This window comes from Syngnathus acus, chromosome 12 (assembly GCF_901709675.1).
Source record: "Syngnathus acus chromosome 12, fSynAcu1.2, whole genome shotgun sequence".
NCBI lineage: Eukaryota > Metazoa > Chordata > Actinopteri > Syngnathiformes > Syngnathidae > Syngnathus > Syngnathus acus.
The window spans coordinates 674795-696475 of NC_051097.1; the positions used below are offsets into that span (position 1 = coordinate 674795).

General features: G+C 46.6%; 1 protein-coding gene across 9 annotated transcripts in view; it reads left to right on the forward strand.

The window, feature by feature from the left end:
* Positions 1 to 21681, forward strand: part of sptan1 (spectrin alpha, non-erythrocytic 1) — a 106172-nt gene that overhangs the window by 19486 nt on the left and 65005 nt on the right. For all 9 annotated transcript variants that reach the window (XM_037265766.1, XM_037265768.1, XM_037265770.1 and 6 more), the window contains exons 10-13: positions 7627 to 7764; positions 18774 to 18884; positions 19647 to 19724; positions 19812 to 19967. In XM_037265766.1, coding sequence (XP_037121661.1) covers positions 7627 to 7764; positions 18774 to 18884; positions 19647 to 19724; positions 19812 to 19967 — 483 coding nt within the window. The remainder of the gene's footprint in view (positions 1 to 7626; positions 7765 to 18773; positions 18885 to 19646; positions 19725 to 19811; positions 19968 to 21681) is intronic.

A 21681-nucleotide genomic window follows, 5' to 3' on the forward strand; every position in this document is an offset into this window, starting at 1 on the left:
GCCTTCACACAATAAAGTAAATGGAGTAGAATAACATAAGTGTGAAGGCCTTCGCCTTTACACTAATAAAGTGAATGGTGTAGAATAGGGGTGTCCAAACTTTTTGCAAGGAGGGCCATATATAGTAACGTGAAGGGGCCCGGGGGCCAATATTTGTTGTCGCATCTCTCCCGGGGGTGGGGGGGGGGTGCTAGTGGGACGTCCAACGCTGCGCGTTCCCTTCTCTTCCGGGGGGTGCTAGTGGGACGTCCAACGCTGCGCGTTCCCTTCTCTTCCGGGGGGGGGCTAATCGGACGTCAAGCGCAGCGCGTTCGCTTCTCTCCCGGGGGGGGCTGATCGGACGTCAGGCGCAGCGCGTTCGCTTCTCTCCCGGGGGGGGCTAGTGTGACGTCAAATCAAACGCTGCGCGTTCGCTTCTCTTCCGGGGGGGGGGGGGGCCAATCGGACGTCAAGCGCTTTGTGTGGCGGGCTCCATCTAGTGTGGAAACTGAGAAGTGCTCAAGCTGTTGTGCGGGCCACATTCAATTATGTTTTCAGAATTTGCTGCGGGCCAATAAAGACTGGGCCGTAGTTTGGACACCCCTAGTGTAGAATAACGTGTGAAGGCCATCGCCTTCACACAATAATAAAGGACAGGAATAACAATAGTGTGAAGGTGAAGACCTTCACACTAATAATAATAATAATAAAGGACAGGAATAACAATAGTGTGAAGGTGAAGACCTTCACACTAATAATAATAAAGGACAGGAATAACAATAGTGTGAAGGTCTTCACCTTCGCACTCATAATAAAGAACAGGAATAACAATAGTGTGAAGGTCTTCACCTTCGCACTAATAATACAGGACAGGAATAACAATAGTGTGAAGGTATTCACCCTCACACTAATAATAATAATAATAGTAATAATAATAATAAAGGACAGGAATAACAATAGTGTGAAGGTCTTCACCTTCACACTAATAATAATAATAAAGGACAGGAATAACAAAAGTGTGAAGGTCTTCACCTTCACACTAACAATAATAAAGGACAGAAATGACAACAGTGTGAAGGTCTTCACCTTCACACTAATAATAATAAAGCACAGGAATAACAATAGTGTGAAGGTCTTCACCTTCACACTAATAATAAAGGACAGGAATAACAATAGTGTGAAGGTCTTCAACATCACACTAATAATAAATAGTGAATGGTGTAGAATTTTATTATTCATATGTGTGAAGGCGTATAAAGTACAATGTGTGAAGGCCATCGCCAATGTGAGTCACCCCGCTCACTCTTTGTTTGATCTTCTGCCCTCTGGGAAGAGGTACAGGAGCCTGCGCTCCCGCACCACCAGACTCACCAACAGCTTCATACTCCAGGCTGTTAGGATCCTGAACTCTCTCCCCCCTTCTGCGTAGCGTCCTGTACTTTTGCGCTCTATTCTGACTGTCTGCTGTATGCACACTTGCTCCATTTTTGCTCCTCTTATTTATTATGTTATTTGTTTATTTATTCATCACTCTTATTTATTCATTGTTTGTGCCTTCTTGGTTTTATTTTTTTGTGTTGTTTCCTTGTATGTATATTGTGTACTATGGCTTGTCACCGTGGGATAGTGGGAACGTAATTTCGATTTCTTTGTGTGTCTTGGCATGTGAAGAAATTGACAATAAAGCAGACTTTGACTTTGAATAACAGTTGTGTGAAGGTTTCACCTCACACTAATAATAATAATAAAGCACAATAACATATGTGAGAAGGCCATCGCCTTCACACAATAATAATAATAATAATAGTAATAATAATTCATTAAATTTGTATATCGCTTTTCAAAAACCCAAAGACGCTTACAGGGAACAAGGCAAAGACATACATAAGGGGAGGGGGACGGGGAGGAAACAATCGGATAAACTTAAGAAGAGGAAACCAGTTATGGGTAGGGAAGGTCATGAGTTTGGGAGAAGAGGTACGTTTTTAGACAGGACTTAAATATGGGGAGTGTGGGTGAGTCACAGACAGACTGAGGGAGAGAGTTCCAGAGTCGGGGTGATGTGCAGGAGAAGGCTCTGTCACCGAAGGATTTGAGTTTGGATTTTGGGACTGTCAGACGTGAAGTATTGGAGGATCGGAGGGGACGGTTGGGGCAGTAGGGGACAAGGAGGTCGGATAGGTAAGTGGGAGCCAGGTGGTGAAGGGCTTTGAAGGTGAGGAGGAGTATCTTGAAGATGATACGCTCCTTCATGGGGAGCCAGTGAAGAGAGTGGAGAACAGGAGTGATGTGTTCACGGGACCGGGTGTGGGTAAGGAGGCGGGCAGCAGAGTTTTGGACTAGTTGAAGTCTATGGAGTGAGTGAGCAGTGATTCCAGTGAGAAGGGAGTTGCAGTAGTCAAGCCGGAATGAGATGAAGGCGTGGATGAGCGATTCAGCGGCAGGGAGAGAAAGGCAGTGCCGGATTTTGGCGATGCGTCGGAGGTGGAAGTAGGATGTCTTGACAACTGAGCTAACATGAGGTTGAAAGGACAGTGTGGGGTCAAAAATAACGCCAAGGTTGCGTGCCAGAGGGGAGGGAGTGATGTTTGAGGAGTCAATGGTGAGTGTGATGGATCCAGTTTTATTAAGGGAGGATTTAGTGCCTATGAGGAGGAGCTCTGTTTTGTCACTGTTGAGTTTGAGAAAGTTGTGGGTCAGCCATGCTTTTATTGTAGAGATGCAGGTTTCAAAATGGGTGAGGGAAGGGTTACGGGTTGGTGTCGTACGTATATAGATCTGGGTGTCATCAGCGTAGCAGTGGAAGTCCAGATTGAGTTTGCGGATGACAGTACCAAGGGGAAAGAGGTAACAAATGAATAGGAGGGGGCCAAGAACTGAGCCTTGGGGGACCCCTTGTGTAACTGGGGAGAGGATGGATGTGTGACCGGAGAGAGAGATGAACTGGTTTCTGTTGGTGAGGTAGGAGGTGAGCCAGCCGAGTGCAGTGCCCTCAACACCTAGTTGGCGCAGCCTTTGGAGGAGGATGGAATGGTTCACAGTGTCAAAGGCTGCGCTAAGGTCAAGTAGTAGTAGGATGTTGAGGGCACCAGAGTCTGCAGAAATGAGGAGATCGTTGGTGACTTTAACTAGAGCTGTTTCAGTGCTGTGAAGTGGGCGGAATCCGGACTGGAAGGGTTCATAGAGGTTGTTGGACTGGAGATGGGTGTGGAGTTGGGCGGAGACAATGCGTTCAAGGGTTTTGGAAAGGAATGAAAGGTTGGAGATGGGACGGTAGTTGGAGAGGTTGAGTGGGTCCAAGGTGGGCTTTTTGAGGATGGGGGTGATGGCTGCAAGTTTATAGACAGTGGGAAAGTGGCCAAGGGATAGAGACTGATTAAAAAGGGTGGTGAGGTGGGGGAGGAGGACAGGGAGGCAGGCCTTAGTTAAGGTCGTTGGAAGAGGGTCGAGAGAGCAGGTGGTTGTCTTGGATGAGGTAATGATGTCTAGGATAGTGGAGGAGTCGACAGGGGAGAAGGCAGTGAGAGAGGGGAAGGGCGGGAGGTCAGGAAGGGGGGGGCAGGAGGACAGGGGAGGTGGGGGAGGAGGAGTTATTGATGGTGTCGGTCAGAGAACTGTTGATTTGGGCGATTTTGTTGTTAAAGTTGGCAAGGAAGGAGTTACAGAGGGCGGGTGAGGAGGGTGGCTTGGTGACCGGTGGCTGGAGCAATTTGTTGACGGTGGAGAACAGTATGCGGGGGTTTCGGTTGGTGTTATTAATGAGAGATGAGAAGTAAGCAGATTTGGCAGCAAGAAGAGCATCACGATAAGAGGAGATGTGTTGTTTAAAGGTTTCGGCATGGACGGTGAGGCGGGTTCTTTTGTCGAGGCGTTCGAGTTGACGGCCAGTTTGTTTCATGGTGCGGAGTTCCGGTGTGTACCAAGGGGCAGAGTTAGTGAATCTAACAGAGGAAGTTTTCCAGGGGGCTAGGGAATCAAGGGAGTCAGAAAGGATGTTGTTGAGCGTGGTGGCAAGGTCATCAGGGGAGGAAGAAGTGGGGTCGGAGGGAAGAGCAGAGGATAAGAGCTGGCAAAGCGTGATTGGGTTTACAGTCTTGATGTTGCGGTAGGAGATGGTGCGTTTTGTGGATTTATGAGGCGAGGGTAGAGGGGCGGAGAAGAGGATGCAGAGATGATCTGACAGTGGAAAGGTGAGAGGACAGGGGTTGGATGTGAGTGGAAAGGAGGAGCATACTATATCCAGCGTTGTGGCCTTTGGTGTGGGTGGGGAAGTTGATGTGCTGGGTGAGATGAAAGCAGTCCAGAAGGGAGATGAAGTCAGACGTCAGTGGAGCAGTTGGCTGGTCGATGTGGATGTTGAAGTCACCGATTAGTAGGAGGCGATAGGAGACTGAGGATACGATGGTGAGAAGTTCAGAAAGTTCAGAAAGAAAAGACGGATGTGACTTGGGGGGGGCGGTAGATAAGAACAGCAGTAGTAGAGTTGGGGAGGGAAAAAGCGAGATATTCAAAGGATGAAATAGATGGGAGGTTGAGGTCCAATTCAGTGATGGATAGGGACCGCTTATGGAGGACAGCAATACCACCTCCTCGCCCAGAGAGGCGGGGTTTGGCGATGTAGCTGTAGTTAGACGGAGTGGCTTGGTTGAGAGTAAAATAGTCCAGGGGCTGTTGCCATGTTTCACAGAGAAGGAGCAGATCCAAATTATTGTCCAATAGTAGTTCGAAAATAACTAGTGATTTGTTGGAGAGGGAGCGACAGTTCAGCAGTGCGAGGGAGATGGATGAAGGAGCGGGGGTGGGGGAGCGGAGATTGTTGAAGTTGACAGTACGGAAGGTGGGGGTGACGGGGGGGCGAGAGTTAGTCCAGAAAGAGGGGATGGGTGAGCCATCAGGGAAATGTCGGTTAAAAGATTGTCCGGAGCTACGGTGGATGTAGCGGCGACGGCGGAGGATCCCAGCCTTGCTGGCAGCTGAGGCAGCAGCAGCAGGGAGACGGTGATTATTGTTGAAATGATGAAGATCAGCAGCAGTGTAGACAAATGGACGAGAAGTTAGTGGAATGGAAGCCTGGAGTAGCAGAAGTGATAGTTCATGCAGGAGATGAGACGTGACAGCAGCTGGGAATAATCCAGGTAAAATGGTAGAAATAGCTAGTAGCTGGTTAACTAGAGGTTGGTAGGCAGTGAAATGCATGGAAGCAGCAGTGGACCGAGTCGTGATGTTGGTGGAGTGGGTGGTGGTGTTGGTCAATCCCGACTGTACCCGTGCAAACAGCACGCCCCAGTGTGTCATGGCGGCACCCAGCCGAGCCACGACCGGCGAGCTCGCAGCGAGCGGGTGCTCCCCCCGAGGACGCCGGCCAAGTGGCCAGCAAGTTGGGTTGGAGCCGTTTTCCGAGCTAAGAGCAAGCAGCTACAGGCTCAGAGCCGGGAGGTAGGAGGGTCCGGTGGTGGGTTGGCTAGCTGGCTAGTGTAGCTCGTAGTCAGAGGGAGCGGGATCGGAGAGGTGCGCGCAGAGCTCCAGAGATACGCGGTGGGCAGGAGAAAAGGCGAGAAAAATAAAAGAAAAAAACGGGCACACTTAAAACGGGAAACACGAAACAAACAGGGGACAAACAAATAGCGGACACGGTTCGGGGTAGAAGCGGCAGTCAACAGTCCAGACGCCAGCGTTGCTCTAACCCGGAAGACAAGAAAAGGGGGCGTGTGACTCAAAGAAAACTCGCAAATCTTCAATCAAACCACAATATAACTCAATATAACACAATATAATAATAAAGCACAATAACATACGTGTGAAGGCCATCGCCTTCACACAATAATTAAGCTCAATAACGTGTGAAGGTCTTCGCCTTCACACAATAACATGTGTGAAGGCCTTCACCGTCACACTAATAATAAAGTGAATGGTGTAGAATAACGTGTTATATATTAGCTTTGCGGGCTCGACTGGGGAAACATGTCACGTGACCGGGACGAGTGTCTTGACCTGAATTAATTGATCGTCAATAAAAAAAATATTCTGTGCGGCTTGGCGGCCCGGTACCAAGTGACCCACGGACCGGTACCGGTCCGCGGCCCGGTGGTTGGGGACCACTGCCCTAACCAGCTCAACACAACACAACACGGCGCGTTCTGGCGAGTCCCCAATTTCATGTTGACTTGAACTCAAGATGATGTTGACCGCCAGAATGCGGTTTTTATTATAAGATAAAATTCTGAACATTACAAGCTTGAAATTACAAACCTGAGCTTTTGCTTTTGTAGTCTATGCTGTCGGATCTGACTGGGCCAGAGCGGCGTGTTGTGTACAAATCGACTGCCGCCCCCCTACCGCCCCCCCTACCGCCTTCGCCTTCACACTAATAAAGTACAACTATAACGTGTGAAAGCCATCGCCTTCACACAATAATAAAGCACAATAACATACGTGTGAAGGCCATCGCCTTCACACAATAATTAAGCTCAATAACATGTGTGAAGGTCTTCGCCTTCACACAATAACATATGTGTGAAGGCCTTCACCTTCACACTAATAATAGTGAATGGTGTAGAATAACATGTGTGAAGGCCATCGCCTTCACACAATAATAAAGTGAATGGTGTAGAATAATAAACGAATAAAGGACAGGAATAATAATAGTGTGAAGGCCTTCGCCTTCACACTAATTAAGTAAATTGTGTAGAATAACATAAGTGTGAAGGCCTTTGCCTTCACACTAATTAGAAATTTAAACATTGTTTTATTAAAATTTTCATCATGTGGTGTTTCCTGTTGGCCACTAGAGGACACGGATATATTGCAAGTCAATTAGAAGAGTGGTTTGTCCTTGCCATACAATGCAACATCATGCATAGCAAAACCAAAGTGAGTCATGGTTGCGTATGAATCTCCTGTTGCTTTGTGGTCCAGTAACCGTCCCCAATACTTTTACGTGACATCAACATTTCCCATTTCCTTAATAACCATTGCCACACTGTTCTGTGCATGTATTGTACCTTTTAAAGCAGTGATTCTTAACCTTGTTGGAGGTACCAAATCACACCAGTTTCATATGCGCATTCACCGAACCCCTCTTTAGTGAAAAATATCTTTTTTTTTTTTCAAATTCAAGACAGATGTACTGGTGCACAAAATGAGCCGTGCATGAACATCACCTTGTTCAAAGAATAAAACCAACATAATACATGAACCTCACAACAAATGACATACCAGCAAATTAGTGTGACTTCTGCTGTTGCGTTTGCGAGACCAGTTCAGATAGGCGTCATCATGAATTTACACATTCAGTCGACATAAAAGGGATTGTTTTAGCACAAGAATGGTCTCAGCCCAGGGTAAAAAGGTGATGTTTTAGCACAAGAATGGTCTCAGCCCAGGGTATGCCATACCCTTTTTAAGTCGGCTATGTAATGGATTAATGATAATTATCAAAAAACATATTCCACCTTTCAAATCTCTCGTGCAGCTGTGGCTCAATTGGTAGAGTGGGTGGTCTGACGACCAAAGTATATCAATGATTCTCAGCTCAGACTGCCCACGGTTGAAGTGTCCTTGAGGCTGAATCGTAACTATTTTGAGAAATTGTTCTCTTAACTTGTTAAACCATAAACATATTTTGCATTTTATTTCAAATGTTTACAGCTGGGCATCCTTACTGAAGAGAAGGAGGCTCTGTTGGAATTGTGGGAGCTTCGCAGGCAGCAGTATGAGCAGTGTATGGACCTACAACTATTTTACAGGGATACAGAGCAAGTAGACAACTGGATGAGCAAACAAGAGGTAACCTAACTTAACGCAGCAATCCCTCCCTGCAAGTGTGCGTTTACTTTTACTAGGTGTCTTGGGTTGTGACACAGATCAAGCCTTTTTCCCTTTTTATTCTTATCTGCAGTCATAGTAATCATAAACTTTAATTGATGTGAAACCTGAAGTAATCTCATCTATTTGCCTTAATAAACCAGTACCCAATCTCTCCATTTCAAAAACCTTAGTGAGTACATTTCTGCCGCTAACAGGATATTGCAAAATTTTTTGTTTTTGTTTTAGCATTAAACAGTACCAAGCATACCAGTCATCTGCTCAGTCAAAAATATTTTGCAATAGATATTAATGCGAATTAAATTGGGCAACCTAATTGATGGAGGTGGCCATAAGTTTTCATCACTGTACCCGGGGGGCCACTTAGAAGCATGGGCTGACAAAAAATGTAAATATTGACAAAACACGGTAGCACCCAAATAGGTAATATTTGCATATACTGTCGTTGAAGATCATTGAAATGCATTTAAAAAATGGTGGGGGTAGTGAGGGGTTGTAAACCGGAAAGGAAATCTTTAAAAAAAATCCGATAGAAAAAATCAAAGCTGATAAATAACATATGTTTTTCTGTTTTCCTTGAAAAATGGGGCCTGGTTACTCTGGTTTTTTATTTGTTAAAAAAGTTTAAATTATCCAATAAATTTCGTTCCACTTCACGATTGTGTCCCACTTGTTGATTCTTGACAAAAAATTACAATTTTATATCTTTATGTTTGAAGCCTGAAATGTGGCGAAATGTTGAAAGGTTCAAGGGGGCCGAATACTTTCGCAAGGCACTGTAACTAGATTGTAGCGTTAACAAAGTACAAGGAAAGACGTGGGTTTGGTAAACGGCTCTTTATTTAACAAAACAAACTTCCAGGCGTGTGGCGGCGTGGACTTCCAGCCACGGAGGTGGAAGAGAGATCCATAGAATAGGACCGGGGGTGCGTAAAAGCCATGACCGAGCCCCATCCCCCGTCCCCGGACAGCCACCCGGCCGAGCGCCGGCCCCCGACTTCTATCCACGGAGGTGAAAGAGAGCTCCGTAGAGTAGGACCGAGCGTGCGTAAAAGCCATGTCCGAGCCCCATCCACCGTCCCAGGACAGCCACCCGGCCGAGCGCCGGCCCCCGACTTCTATCCACGGAGGTGAAAGAGAGCTCCGTACAGTAGGACCGGGCGTGCGTAAAAGCCATAATAGTTTTTCAAACCTTCTGTGTCACTCCAAATCCTTAAATCCTTCAAACTCTTCGTCCTCCGTGTCACTTAGAAACAAAGCCGCTAATTATATATGCGGGAAATATTGCAGTTGCCGGCGACAGTAACTCAGCGCAGTTGCAGTCATGGAGTTAATATTACGGCTGCTATAATTCTGATTGCTCTCTTCTTTGACAAAGAAGTAAAATTTCAAATTTTATTAAGTAATGACCAGACAAAACAGTAGTGTATGGCAGTCCTGTTATATTTGAGGTAGCCAGTCCTCGGGATAATACCAGATCTAAGGTATTTCCATTCTTATGCGTTGCTGCCTGTACGGCTTGCGTAAAACCAAACGTATCAGTTAAAGTCTGAAACGCCGATGTCTTGTCTCTCATGTCTTTGTAGTCTGTGATCAGTATTAAGATAGAATAGGTCACGTGACTAGAATCAGGAAGTATGGGCATGTTTCAGCGCAGTGTTGAAAGAGAACGCTGCTTGTTCTATTCTCTCCTGCAAAACTACTACCAACATTTTGTGTTATACAAGGCATCGTTGTTTCACCCTTTCCCTTGTTATTAAACCTGGAGTCAACCTTCAACCTGGCCTTCAGAGTCTTGATGAGTGAAAGTGGTTGAGCTTACTGTCTTCGGATATTCAACATATTTGGAGGGCAGGATAGTGAAACAACGTCTTCATCGCAGAAGGTAACAAAGTTAAACGCCAAACTCAGACTATGGATGGACAAAAAGAACAGTCACTGAAGTCTAGATCTTACAAATCATGTTCTACAAAAGCGTCCTCTGGCAATGCTGCTGCCATGGCCCACGCCGCAGCAGAGGCAGCGAAAGTACTCCTTTCCTTCACAGATAAAGAAATTATTCTGAAAATGGAAAAGGCACAATTAGAGGCACGCATGGAGATGGAGAAGGCACAATTAGTGGCACGCATGGAGAAGCTCTCATTAGAGAAAAACGTGGCTGAGGCCAAAGCAGAGGGTCTAGAAGCAGCGGCTCGCATCAACGGTAGTGAGCGAGGTAGCAGGAAGATTCAACTCGATGAGAATCCCTTTAACCCACTAGAATGGACCAGAGAATATGTCGCTCAGCAGTCCAAGGAGCATTCAATCGCCGCGCGGGAAGAATACGCTCCTACCGAAACTGACCCGCTAAACATATTATCCAACCCGCTTCCGCATCTTCTCACTCAGGATGACACTAACCAGCTATACACAGAGCCCCCAGCGCCACCACGTGTACTCTCCCAGGATGAGCCTGTTCAGCTACGTACTCAGCTGACCTTGGCATCATAACCATTTTCTCAAGACGAGCCTGGACAGCGATTCACAGAGCCAACAATGGCACCACATCTACACTCTCACGACGAGGCAAGATGGCTACACGTAGAGTCTGCATCAGCACCTTATCTTCCCTCGCAAGGTGACGATTCATATCTACGTGCAAATACCGTGCCAGGTAACCCTATTACAGCTCCACGGCCCATATCAGAGAATGGGCCGTGCCAACCTCACCTATACATTAGCGAACAGACTACCAGCTCATTGGCCACAACAACATGCCCCTATCACATCTCTTATTCCAAGAGATACACAGGGCCATCAGGGCACATATACAGCTACACCCAGATACCGGGGTCCATCACGTCCAACCGTGCCCAACTACACACCCCAAAGCAACCAGCACGACCAATCAGGTATCAACGACGTCAGATATTTCGCTCATCGCGAGCTGGTCACTACAAGCATGACTCAATTCAACGACAAGCCTGCGAGCTACAGAGCTTGGCGACTGTCCATTCAAAACGCAGTGAGAGGACTCCATCTCACTCCCAGCGAGGAGATGGATCTACTGGTCAAGTGGCTCGGGAAAGTGTCGGGAGAGCATGCAAAGCGTATCAGGGATGTCAATGCCAATCACCCCCAACGAGGACTCCAGATGGCATGGGACAGACTGGACGCATGCCACGGAGCCCCTGAAGTAGTCGAAGAGGCTCTCTTCCAACGCATCAACAATTTCCCAAAAATCACCAACAAAGACTGTGCAAAGCTCCATGAGCTCAGTGACCTCTTGATGGAATTAAGAGCAGCCAAGGCGGACGGAACCCTTCCAGGCCTTCAGTACCTAGACACAGCCAGAGCAATAAGTCCCCTGGTTCAAAGGCCGCCCTTCAGCCTGCAAGAGAAGTGGCGGACGAACGGATTCAGCTACAAACAACGTCATGGAGTTTCATTCCCCCCCTTTGGAATTTTCGTGGACTTCATCTTCCATCAGGCTAAAATCATGAATGCTTCAAGGCCATTCGCCAAGCCAGAGCGTTCCTGAAAGAGCACAGAATCTGCTTTAAATGTTGCACGTCTACTAAGCACATGGCCCAGGACTGCAAGTATACAGCCACATGTATTGAACGCGGGAGTGAGAAACATAACTCTGCACTTCACCCTGGACCAGTATCGCAGACCAAGGACCCCTACTACAGAGCATGGCGGGGAGCTAGCCCCTACAGCTCCTTCGGAGGTCACAAGCAATTGCACCGATGTCTGCGGTGGCGATCAGAGCGACAGATAATGCTCTAAAATCTGCCTTGTCAGGATCTACCCTGTCAACCATCGTGAGAAAGCGACAAAGGCCTACGCAATCATCGATGAACACAGCAACAGATCCTTGGCTCGTTCTGAGTTCTTCGACACCTTCAATGTCCAAGGACCCCATTCTCCATACTCTCTCCGCACATGCTCTGGAGTGACAGAAACCATGGGGAGAAGAGCTCCGGGCTACCAAATCGAATCCATGGACGGCAAAGTTAGGCTTCTCCTACCAAGTCTTGTAGAATGCAATGACATCCCAAACAACAGATCCAAGATACCAACTCCGAATGCTGCATCCAACCACCCTCACCTGAAATCAATCGCTCATCTCATCCCAGAACTTGAACAGAGCACTCCCATAATGCTTCTCCTTGGGCGAGACATCATCACGGCCCATAAAGTCCGCAAGCAGGTGAACGGTCCAAGAGATGCTCCATTCGCCCAGAAACTCGACCTTGGATGGGTGATCATCGGAAATGTGTGTTTGGCAGGGGTTCACAAGCCTGACACCATAAATGCCCTGTATACAAGGACTACAGCGCAGAAACGCCCCTCCATCTTCGAACCCTGCCCGAACGTCTTTCAAGTGAAAGAGAGGTAGTCAATTCCAAGGCACCGATCATCCTAAGCTACAGTCGACAGAGAAACTTACCTGCAACGGAGAAACCGACCAGCTGGGTTCTACAGTGTTTCAACAAACAAAGGATGATAATAAGGTGGCTCCCTCCAGTGACGACCTCTCGTTCCTGAACATCATGGAAAGGAAACCAGCGATGAAACAGCATTTCCTCACCTTCATGGAGAAGGTCTTTCGGAACAAACACGCAGAAGTGGCCCCTCCTCTGAAGGAGGACAAATAGCAGTGGCAGCACGTGTCTACAGAACTGAATCCTGCAGATATCGCCACCAGGTCCGTTACTGCTGCACGTCTCTCAGACTCCAGCTGGCTGTCTGGACCTGCATTCCTGAAACAGCCCCTTAAGGTCCAGCCTGAAGAAGACTTCTTCGAGCTGGTAAATCCTTCATCAGATCCAGACATCCGTCCCCTAGTGTCGACTATGAGCACAACCATGTCGAGCAAACAACTCTGGTCTCAGCGCTTCTCCAAGTTTTCAAGTTGGACATCGTTGACCCACGCCATAGCTCGCCTAACCCATGTTGCTCGTTTTCAGAAGAATTCTACAACCGAAGCCAGTGGCTGCAAAAGTTGGCATCACTGCCACGCAACAATCTCAATCAACGAACTCTCTCAGTCTAAAAGAACCATCATCCGGGCTGTTCAAGAGGAGATCTATCCTCACGAGTACGCCTGTCTGCGAAAGAAGGAGAAACTTTCTAAAGACAGCCCTCTCAAAACCTTAGATTCCTTTGTTGACGCTGATGGTCTGCTGAGGGTCGGAGGTCGTGTCAGAGAAGCGCAGCTCCAGCAAGAGGAGAAAACCCCTCTCATCATACCTGGCAAACATCACATAGCAACGCTCTTGGTTCGACACCACCGTGAGAAGACCAAACATCAGGGACGAGTGTTCACTGAGGGCGCTGTGTGGGCCGCCGGTTTCTGGATAATTGGCGGCAAAAGGCGTGTGAGCAGCCTGATCCACGGGTGTGTCACATGTCGCAAACTGCGTGGCACCCCCCCAAACACAGAAGATGGCCGACCTTCCGGCAGACCGCCTCTACCGAACCTCCATTCACGAACGTGGGCATCAATGTGTTCGGACCATGGACCATACAATCACGCCGTACGAGAGGTGGCCTCGCTCACAGTAAGCGGTGGGCAGTGTTATTTTCGTGCATGAGTGTACGAGACATCCACATCGAAGTCATTGAGTCCTTAGACACCTCCAGCTTCATCAACGCCCTCCGGCGTTCCCTTGCCGTCAAGGGCCCTGTGAAGCTCATCCGTTCTGATTGAGGAATCAACTTTGTCGGCGCTTGTAAGGAGTTGAAGATCCCCTCGAACGTCGACAACGCTTCGGTCGAGAAGTTCCTCCTGGACCAAGGATGTGCATGGAAGTTCAACGTTCCACACGCCTCTCACATGGGCGGTTCGTGGGAGAGGATGATTGGAGTAGCACGAAAGATCCTGCACTCAATGTTCCTCCAGCTTGGAACTTCGAGATTCAGCCACGAAGCACTCTCCACACTGATGGCGGAGGTCGCTGCGATCATCAACGCCAGGCCTCTGATTCCAGTGTCTACTGACCCGGACGATCCTTTCATTCTTACTCCAGCAACCCTCCTCACCCAGAAGGTGAGTGTACCTTCAGCCCCAGTCGGTGACTGGATCAAAGACCTCCACAAGTCCCAGTGACGCCAAGTCCAATATCTGGCCCAAACGTTCTGGGATAGATGGAAGAAGCAATACCTCGCATCACTTCAGCCGCGACAGAAGTGGCAGGCTCCCACCCCAGACATCCAGCCTGGGAGCATTGTCCTTCTCAAAGACAATCAGCTCGTGAGAAACGAGTGGCCTCTGGGACTGATTACTCAGGTCTTCCCCAGCAACGATGGCATGGTACTTAAAGTCGAGGTCAAGGTGTCCAAGACGGGCGGGACAAAACTGTACCAGCGTCCCATCTCCGAGATGGTCCTCCTTCTTGCCCCTGATAAGAAACAGTAAGAACTGTATAATGGACCTTTAAGGTTGTGGCAAAATGCCAGACTCTGATGTCTTTGTATTCTGTGATCAGTGTTAAGATAGAATAGGTCACGTGACTAGAATCAGGAAGTAAGGGCATGTTTCAGCACAGTGTTGAAAGAGAATGCTGCTTGTTTTATTCTCTCCTGCAGTTCGGCAAAACTACTACCTACATTTTGTGTTATACAAGGCATCGTTGTTTCACCCTTTCCTTTGTTATTAAACCTGGAGTACACCTTCAACCTGGCCTTCAGAGTCTTGATGAGTGAAAGTGGTTGAGCTTACTGTCTTCGGATATTCAACATATTTGGAGGGCAAGATAGCCCAAGTAAGTGTCTCTCACGGTAAATTCATGTGGATATTGAAATCGCCCATGATTATTATATTATCCGCATTTGTCACTAGATCAGCCACGAATTCTGAAAATTCATCCAGGAAGCCAGAGTAAGCCCCGGGTGGGCGGTAAATAACAGCAAGATAAAAGCCGTGGATCTGACAGAGAGAACTTTAAATGTTTTAAATACGTTAATCGAACGAGGCCTAAATCTAAGATCGGAATTTGAGATGAGGGCGACACCCCCACCCTTTTTTCGAGGACGCGCCACATGCGAGCTCACAAAATTTGGAAGCGAGGCCTCATTAAGCGGCAGCAGTTCATTAGGTTTTAACCAGGTCTCGCAAAGACCAAAAACGTTTAGATTATGTTCTGTGATTAGGTCATTAACGAGAACTGCTTTCGTATGAAGCGATCTAATATTCATAAAACCGAGTTTAAGTGTAATCGGTCGATCAGCGTTCGTATCTATCGAAGGATTTTTAAACGAAATGGGAGTAAGATTGTGTTCTCTAGGCCTGACATCACCTCTCAAATGTTTATTAGCGCAGTGGGACGATCATCATCGATACGACCGTAGGAATTTGATAGGAAATATTTAGTACACATGGCACCGTTTCATCAGCGATACCGGTCGGGGTGGAGTGATTTGGATTTGTCTACTATCTCAGTAGAAAGTGTGTTCACGTGTACTGTAGCACTATTCAAACTGTGACGCTCTAGTCTCCACAAGAAGCTTTGTGCGTGCTGGAAGTCTAGCCTAGCGCGAGTTAACTTTAACTTAACAGACTCCAAACCCATCCTAACAGGTGGTCTAGTCACCTGTGCCCTGGCCTGCTCTGAAGTGACCTGTCATGAGTGGCTTAAACAGTAATCTATATTACACTCCCTGCTTTTTACAGAACCCATCGATTAAGGGAGACTAATCTACTAAAAACCTCATCAGTGCCTCTCCCAGGCAGGGGGCCAGAGACAAATACTCGATGCTGACTCATCTTTCTGGCGAGATCACAAGTCCTCGCTATCTTTTTCTTTGTGATCTCTGATTGCCTCATCCTAACATCATTGGCGCCGACGTGTATCACTATGTCCGAGTAGCTAGTGTTGTTGGAACTACGCTGTTGACTAGGCCTATTGCGAGTCAGCTCCCTAAGATTAGCTTCTATGTTGGGTGCTCTGCCCCCAGGAATACACATTACCGTGGCTGGATTTTTAAGCGTGATATTTCGGGTAATGGAGTCACCTATGACCAAGGTGCGAGGGCCAGTAGACCGAGATGACTTTGGACGGCTTTGCGTCTTACCTGGCTCATCGCGATTAGATGCTAACTGGGCTAGCAGGCTGACTACAGTTCGCGTCTGTGTCCGCCACATCTACTGTTATCGCACTATTCTGGTCTAGCTTGCGGACACGTCCCTCTAGCAGGGACAACCTCTCTAAGAGAAGGGTGCAGTTGGTGCACGAAGCCGTACAAACCTCTTGATCCGCAGCCATACTTACGTGTCCGATGATCGACGGTAGACAAACGGCCACGAAGCCTCCGCTGACAGCGACGTGGACGAAATGGCAGGGCTGGTCTGTCCGCGACGTTCAACAGTAGTAAACGAGGAAAAACTAGAGAAGAATATACAAATGTAGAATTGTAGATCATCTCTCTAGTGACGCTGCGGCGCTGTACGTCTACGTCTCTTGTTTGCGCATTTTTGTCCGATCGCGCAACTCAGCGCACCGCCGAACGCACAACCGTAGCGTGCCGGGCGCTCACTGTCACATTGCTTTAAGAGCGTATTTGTGTTTTAGGATGGCTTTACTGCTCCCACTTGCTTTCTTTGGATGCATGATTAGGGGTTAATACATTCCTCAAAGTAACGAAAATACAATAACAACAAACGGAGTCAGTCGGCATCCGTGCCGCGCGGTTGGGTTTTCTCGGGTCCTCTCGGCTCATCTCGTGAGGTTCGACCTCCGAATTTTTGTTCGTCAACCAAGGAAAAAATATCGAATTTTTCGTTTGAATTCCGATTTGTTAGAGAACCGGGACGTTCGAAAACCGAGGTTTGACTGTATATATAATGTTATTTTTATATATATATATATATATATATATATATATATTTGGATTCATTACAAATCAACTGAAATATTGCAAGCCTTTTATTATTTTAATATTGCTGATTATGGCATACAGCTTAAGAAAACTCAATTATCCTATCTCAAAATATTAGAATATCATGAAAAAGTATACTAGTAGGTAGGGTATTCAACTAATCACTCGAATCGTCTAATTAACTCGAAACACCTGCAAGGGTTTCCTGAACCTTAGGCCTGATTGGTGGGGGCTCTCTCCTTTCTGCGTCTGCGTTTGTCTTGAGCAGCATGGTGGAGGTCAATGTTATATTGAGCGGCACCGTCACGGACAACGTTTCTCCACGTCGTCCTGTCTGTGGCCTTTTCTTCCCAAGTTTTAAGGTTTATGTGGCACTTCTTCAGGTTTATCAATATATATACACTGCTCAAAAAAATTAAAGGAACACTTTGAAAACACATCAGATTTCAATGGTGAAATTCTTTTGGGGGCGATATCCGTACTGGTATGGACAGTTTAATGTCTCAGGAACAAAATGATCTTTTGATGGAAATAAAAGTTTTCAGCCTACAGAGGGCTCAGTATACAGACACCCCAAAAATCAAAGTGAAAAAATGATATGGCAGGCTCGTCCTTTTTGCCTAAATTCAATTTCTGCAACTCAAAATTATTTTCAATATCTTGTGTGGCCCCCACGAGCTTGTATGCATGCTTGACAACGTCGCAGCATGCTCCTAATGAGACTACGGATGGTGTCTTGTGAGATGTCCTCCCAGATCTGTCTAAGGGCATCAGTGAGCTCCTGTAAAGTCTGACAGGCCGGGCATTGTTGTGGATCAGGAGGAACCCAGGACCTACTGCACCAGCGTAGGGTCTGACCATGGGTGCAAGGATTTTATCCCAATACCTAATGGCAGTCAGACCGCCGTTCTCTAGCCTGTAGAGGTCTGTTCGTCCCTCCATGGAAATGCCTCCCCAGACCATCACTGACCCACCACCAAACCGGTCATGCTGAATGATGTTGCAGGCAGCATAGCGCTCTCCTTGGCTTCTCCAGACCCTTTCACGTACATCACATGTGCTCAGGGTAAACCTGCTCTCATCTGTGAAAAGCACAGGGCGCCAGTGGCGGACTTGCCAATTCTGGTGTTCTATGGCAAATGCCAATCGAGCTCCACGGTGCTGAGCAATGAGCACAGGGCACACGACAGGACCTGAGGCCACCCTCGTGAAGTCTGTTTCTGACTGTTTGGGCAGAGACATTCACACCAGTAGCCTGCTGGAGGTCATTCTGTAGGGCACGGACAGTACTCAACCTGTTCCTCGTTGCACAAAGCAGCAGATATCGGTCCTGCTGATGGGATGAGGACCGTTTACGGCCCTGTCCAGCTCTCCTAGAGTAACTGCCTGTCTCCTGGAATCTCCTCCATGCTCTGGAGATTGTACTGGGAGACACATCAAATCTTCTTGCATCAGCACGCATGGATGTGACATCCTGGAGCAGTTGGACAATCTGCGCAACTTCAGGAGGGTTAAGAAATCGCCTCATGCTCCTAGTCGTGATAATCACTCTAGCTAAAGCTAACACTTGTGGAAAAACAGTTAAAAAAAGATCAAGAGGGAGGAACTTGAAATGGCCTCCACCTGCAAAATCAGTCCTGTTTTGGGGCCCATCTCGTTGTTGCCCCTCTAGTGCACCTGTTGTTAATTCCATCAACACCAATGCAGCTGAAACTGATTAACAACCCCCTCTGCCACGTACCTGACCAAAACCTTATCAGAAAAGTTTAATTGAATTCATGCCATATCCTGATAAAAAAACTGTTCCTTTAATTTTTTTTGAGCTGTGTGTGTGTGTGTGTATATATATACACGTATATGTATATATATATATACACGTTATATATATATATATACACGTGTATATATATATATATATATATATATATATATAGTAAACAATTTAAAAAAATACAAGTGAATCAATGGGTGCTCAATCGCTAGTATGTGGGGATCCACCGTAGAAGAGAAAACATGCCCCGCCTCCATTAAGTTGACCATGCGTGACCTGAAAATGATGTAAAACTGATGTTTTCCGTTTTCTACTCTGTATCTTGAATGTTTAGGCTTTTCTCTTGAATGAAGATCTTGGTGACTCCCTGGATAGTGTAGAGGCACTGCTTAAGAAGCACGAAGACTTTGAAAAGTCTCTCAGCGCTCAAGAAGAGAAGATTACTGTAAGTTCACACATTTTTTCAAAAGGAAATATTCATAATAAAGTGTTCATTTACAGCAGTGGTTCCCAAACTTTTGCAGGCTGGCGCCCCCTTTGGCTCCCCAGTGAATTCCTAGCGCCCCCCCCAAGGCACATATGGAAACAAACACCTCTTTCTTGATATTTGGTTTGCTGCTGTGGTCCCCAACCTTTTTTGCTCCACGGACCGGTTACATGTCAGAAATATTTTCGCGGACCAGCATTTATATAAATAAATAATACATTTATATAAATAAATAATACATTTATAATATCATTACCATTACGTTGAATTAGTGGGAGCACTGAGTTTGTTTCTCAGAAACAGAAAAATTCTGAACATTACAAGCTTGAAATTACAAACCTGAGCTTTTGCTTTTGTAGTCTATGCTGTCGGATCTGACTGGGCCAGAGCGGCGTGTTGTGTACAAATCGACTGCCGCCCCCCTACCGCCCCTTTCTTCCTCACCGCCCCCCCCAGATCTTTCCACCGCCCCCAGGGGGGCGGTACCGCCCACTTTGGGAACCACTGATTTACAGTATGCATACAGTATGATTTTTCCCATCCTTGCAGAGCACAGATCTATTTTTCAGGTTCAAAACTTGCTGGCCCACAATTTTAAAATCTTGCTGTGTAAACCAGGCTTTACTTATAAAGCTTTTGTGACACAAATCCTGGAAGTTTTCAGACACGCACTTGTTGATAATTATTTTATTCTGTTTTACTCTCTTTCTACATCCTAAGGCTTTAGATGAATTTGCAACAAAACTTATCCAGAACAACCATTATGCTTGTGAAGATGTGGCTACCCGCAGAGATGCGGTGAGGACAATAGTTTTTTTCATCTTTTTTTTTTTTTTTAAATAGTTGATATGACAACAATGATTTGACTTTGTCTGAATATTTTAGCTTCTCAGTCGTCGAAATGCCCTACACGGGCGAGCTCAGTCTCGACGTTCCGCTTTGGAGGATTCTTTCCATCTACAACAATTTTTCAGGGATTCTGATGAGCTGAAGAGCTGGATCAATGAGAAGATGAAGACAGCTAGTGATGAAGCTTACAAGGTAACAACTGAAAGTTGACTTTAAAATTCAAGCAGGAAGCGTTGTTAATGGTGACTAATGGTGAGAATAGAAAAAGGGTGTACAGCTAAAACAAGTTTTTTCTTGACTGTTTAACATGTAATCAGACTACCGTAATTTTCGGACTAAAAGTCGCTCCGGAGTACAAGTCGCATCAGCCATAAAATGCCCAAAAAAGTGAAAAAAAACATATATAAGTTGCTCCGGAGTATAAGTTGCATTTTGGGGGGCAATTTACTCGACAAAATCCAACACCAAGAACAGACATGAACGAGCAACAACAGGCTAGACGATAGGTATGCTAACGTGACACAAACTGAGAACGGGCCTGACGTAACATTCAGAGTTATTGAAAAAAACTATTACATAAATAACACGTTTATAAAACCATCTGTGTCACTCCAATTCATTAAATCCATCGATCGTCCTTTGTCAACAATGGGTGACGGCGCTTGCACTTCAAAATATTCCACAGGCCCATATAACGATATATAAATTAGATATCAAATAACTATTATATAAGCAATAATATTATCAAACCATGTGTGCACTCTAAATCATTAAATCCATCGATCAAATTCCTCGTCCTTTGTCAACAATGCCGCGCGTGCGCTCTGACGTCAGCCTCGTCGTTATTCCACAGATCTAGTATATAACTAGATTGTAGCGTTAACAAAGTACAAGGAAAGACGTGGGTTTGGTAAACGGCTCTTTATTTAACAAAACAAACTTCCAGGCATGTGGCGGCGTGGACTTCCAGCCACGGAGGTGGAAGAGAGATCCATAGAATAGGACCGGGCGTGCGTAAAAGCCATGACCGAGCCCCATCCACCGTCCCCGGACAGCCACCCGGCCGAGCGCCGGCCCTCGACTTCCATCCACGGAGGTGAAAGAGAGCTCCGTAGAGTAGGACCGGGCGTGCGTAAAAGCCATGTCCGAGCCCCATCCACCGTCCCAGGACAGCCACCCGGCCGAGCGCCGGCCCCCGACGTCTATCCACGGAGGTGAAAGAGAGCTCCGTAGAGTAGGACCGGGCGTGCGTAAAAGCCATAATAGTTTTTCAAACCTTCTGTGTCACTCCAAATCCTTAAATCCTTCAAAGTCTTCGTCCTCCGTGTCACTTAGAAACAAAGCCGCTAATGATGCTGGTAGTACGTGGGGCCCTTCGTCATCCCGTGATCAATCTTTGTCCTTTTTGTAAACAACCGCCGCACCACGCCGCGTCGCGGTGCTGACGTCACTTGAAATTCAAATTACAGTAATCCCTTGCTACATCGCGGTTCGTTTATCGCGGTTTCACTTTTTGAAAAAAAAACACGACTTATAGTCCGAAAATTACGGTAAACCTTTCCTGTTTTAGGTCAGAGTGGGTATATAAGACATACTGATCACATGAGCACAAAATAAGCTTCTAGAAAAGGCTGCCACTCACAATGGCGCCACAAAAGAAAACCAATTAGTGCGACAAGCTGCAAGTCATCAAAGGCAAAGTAACAGACAATACGCTGTAATAACAAAGGGGAAAAAACTATGCAGATCAGCTGGTGAGAGGCCTAAATAATGTAAATGCTGTAAATGTCGTAAATGATCCCGAGGTCCGCCACACAGCCCTTCAATACCCAGAAGAACACAGCAAAGCACACAAAAAAGCCTCCGCAGTGTGAACCTTCGTAAAGGCAGTTAAGCAGGCGATTCG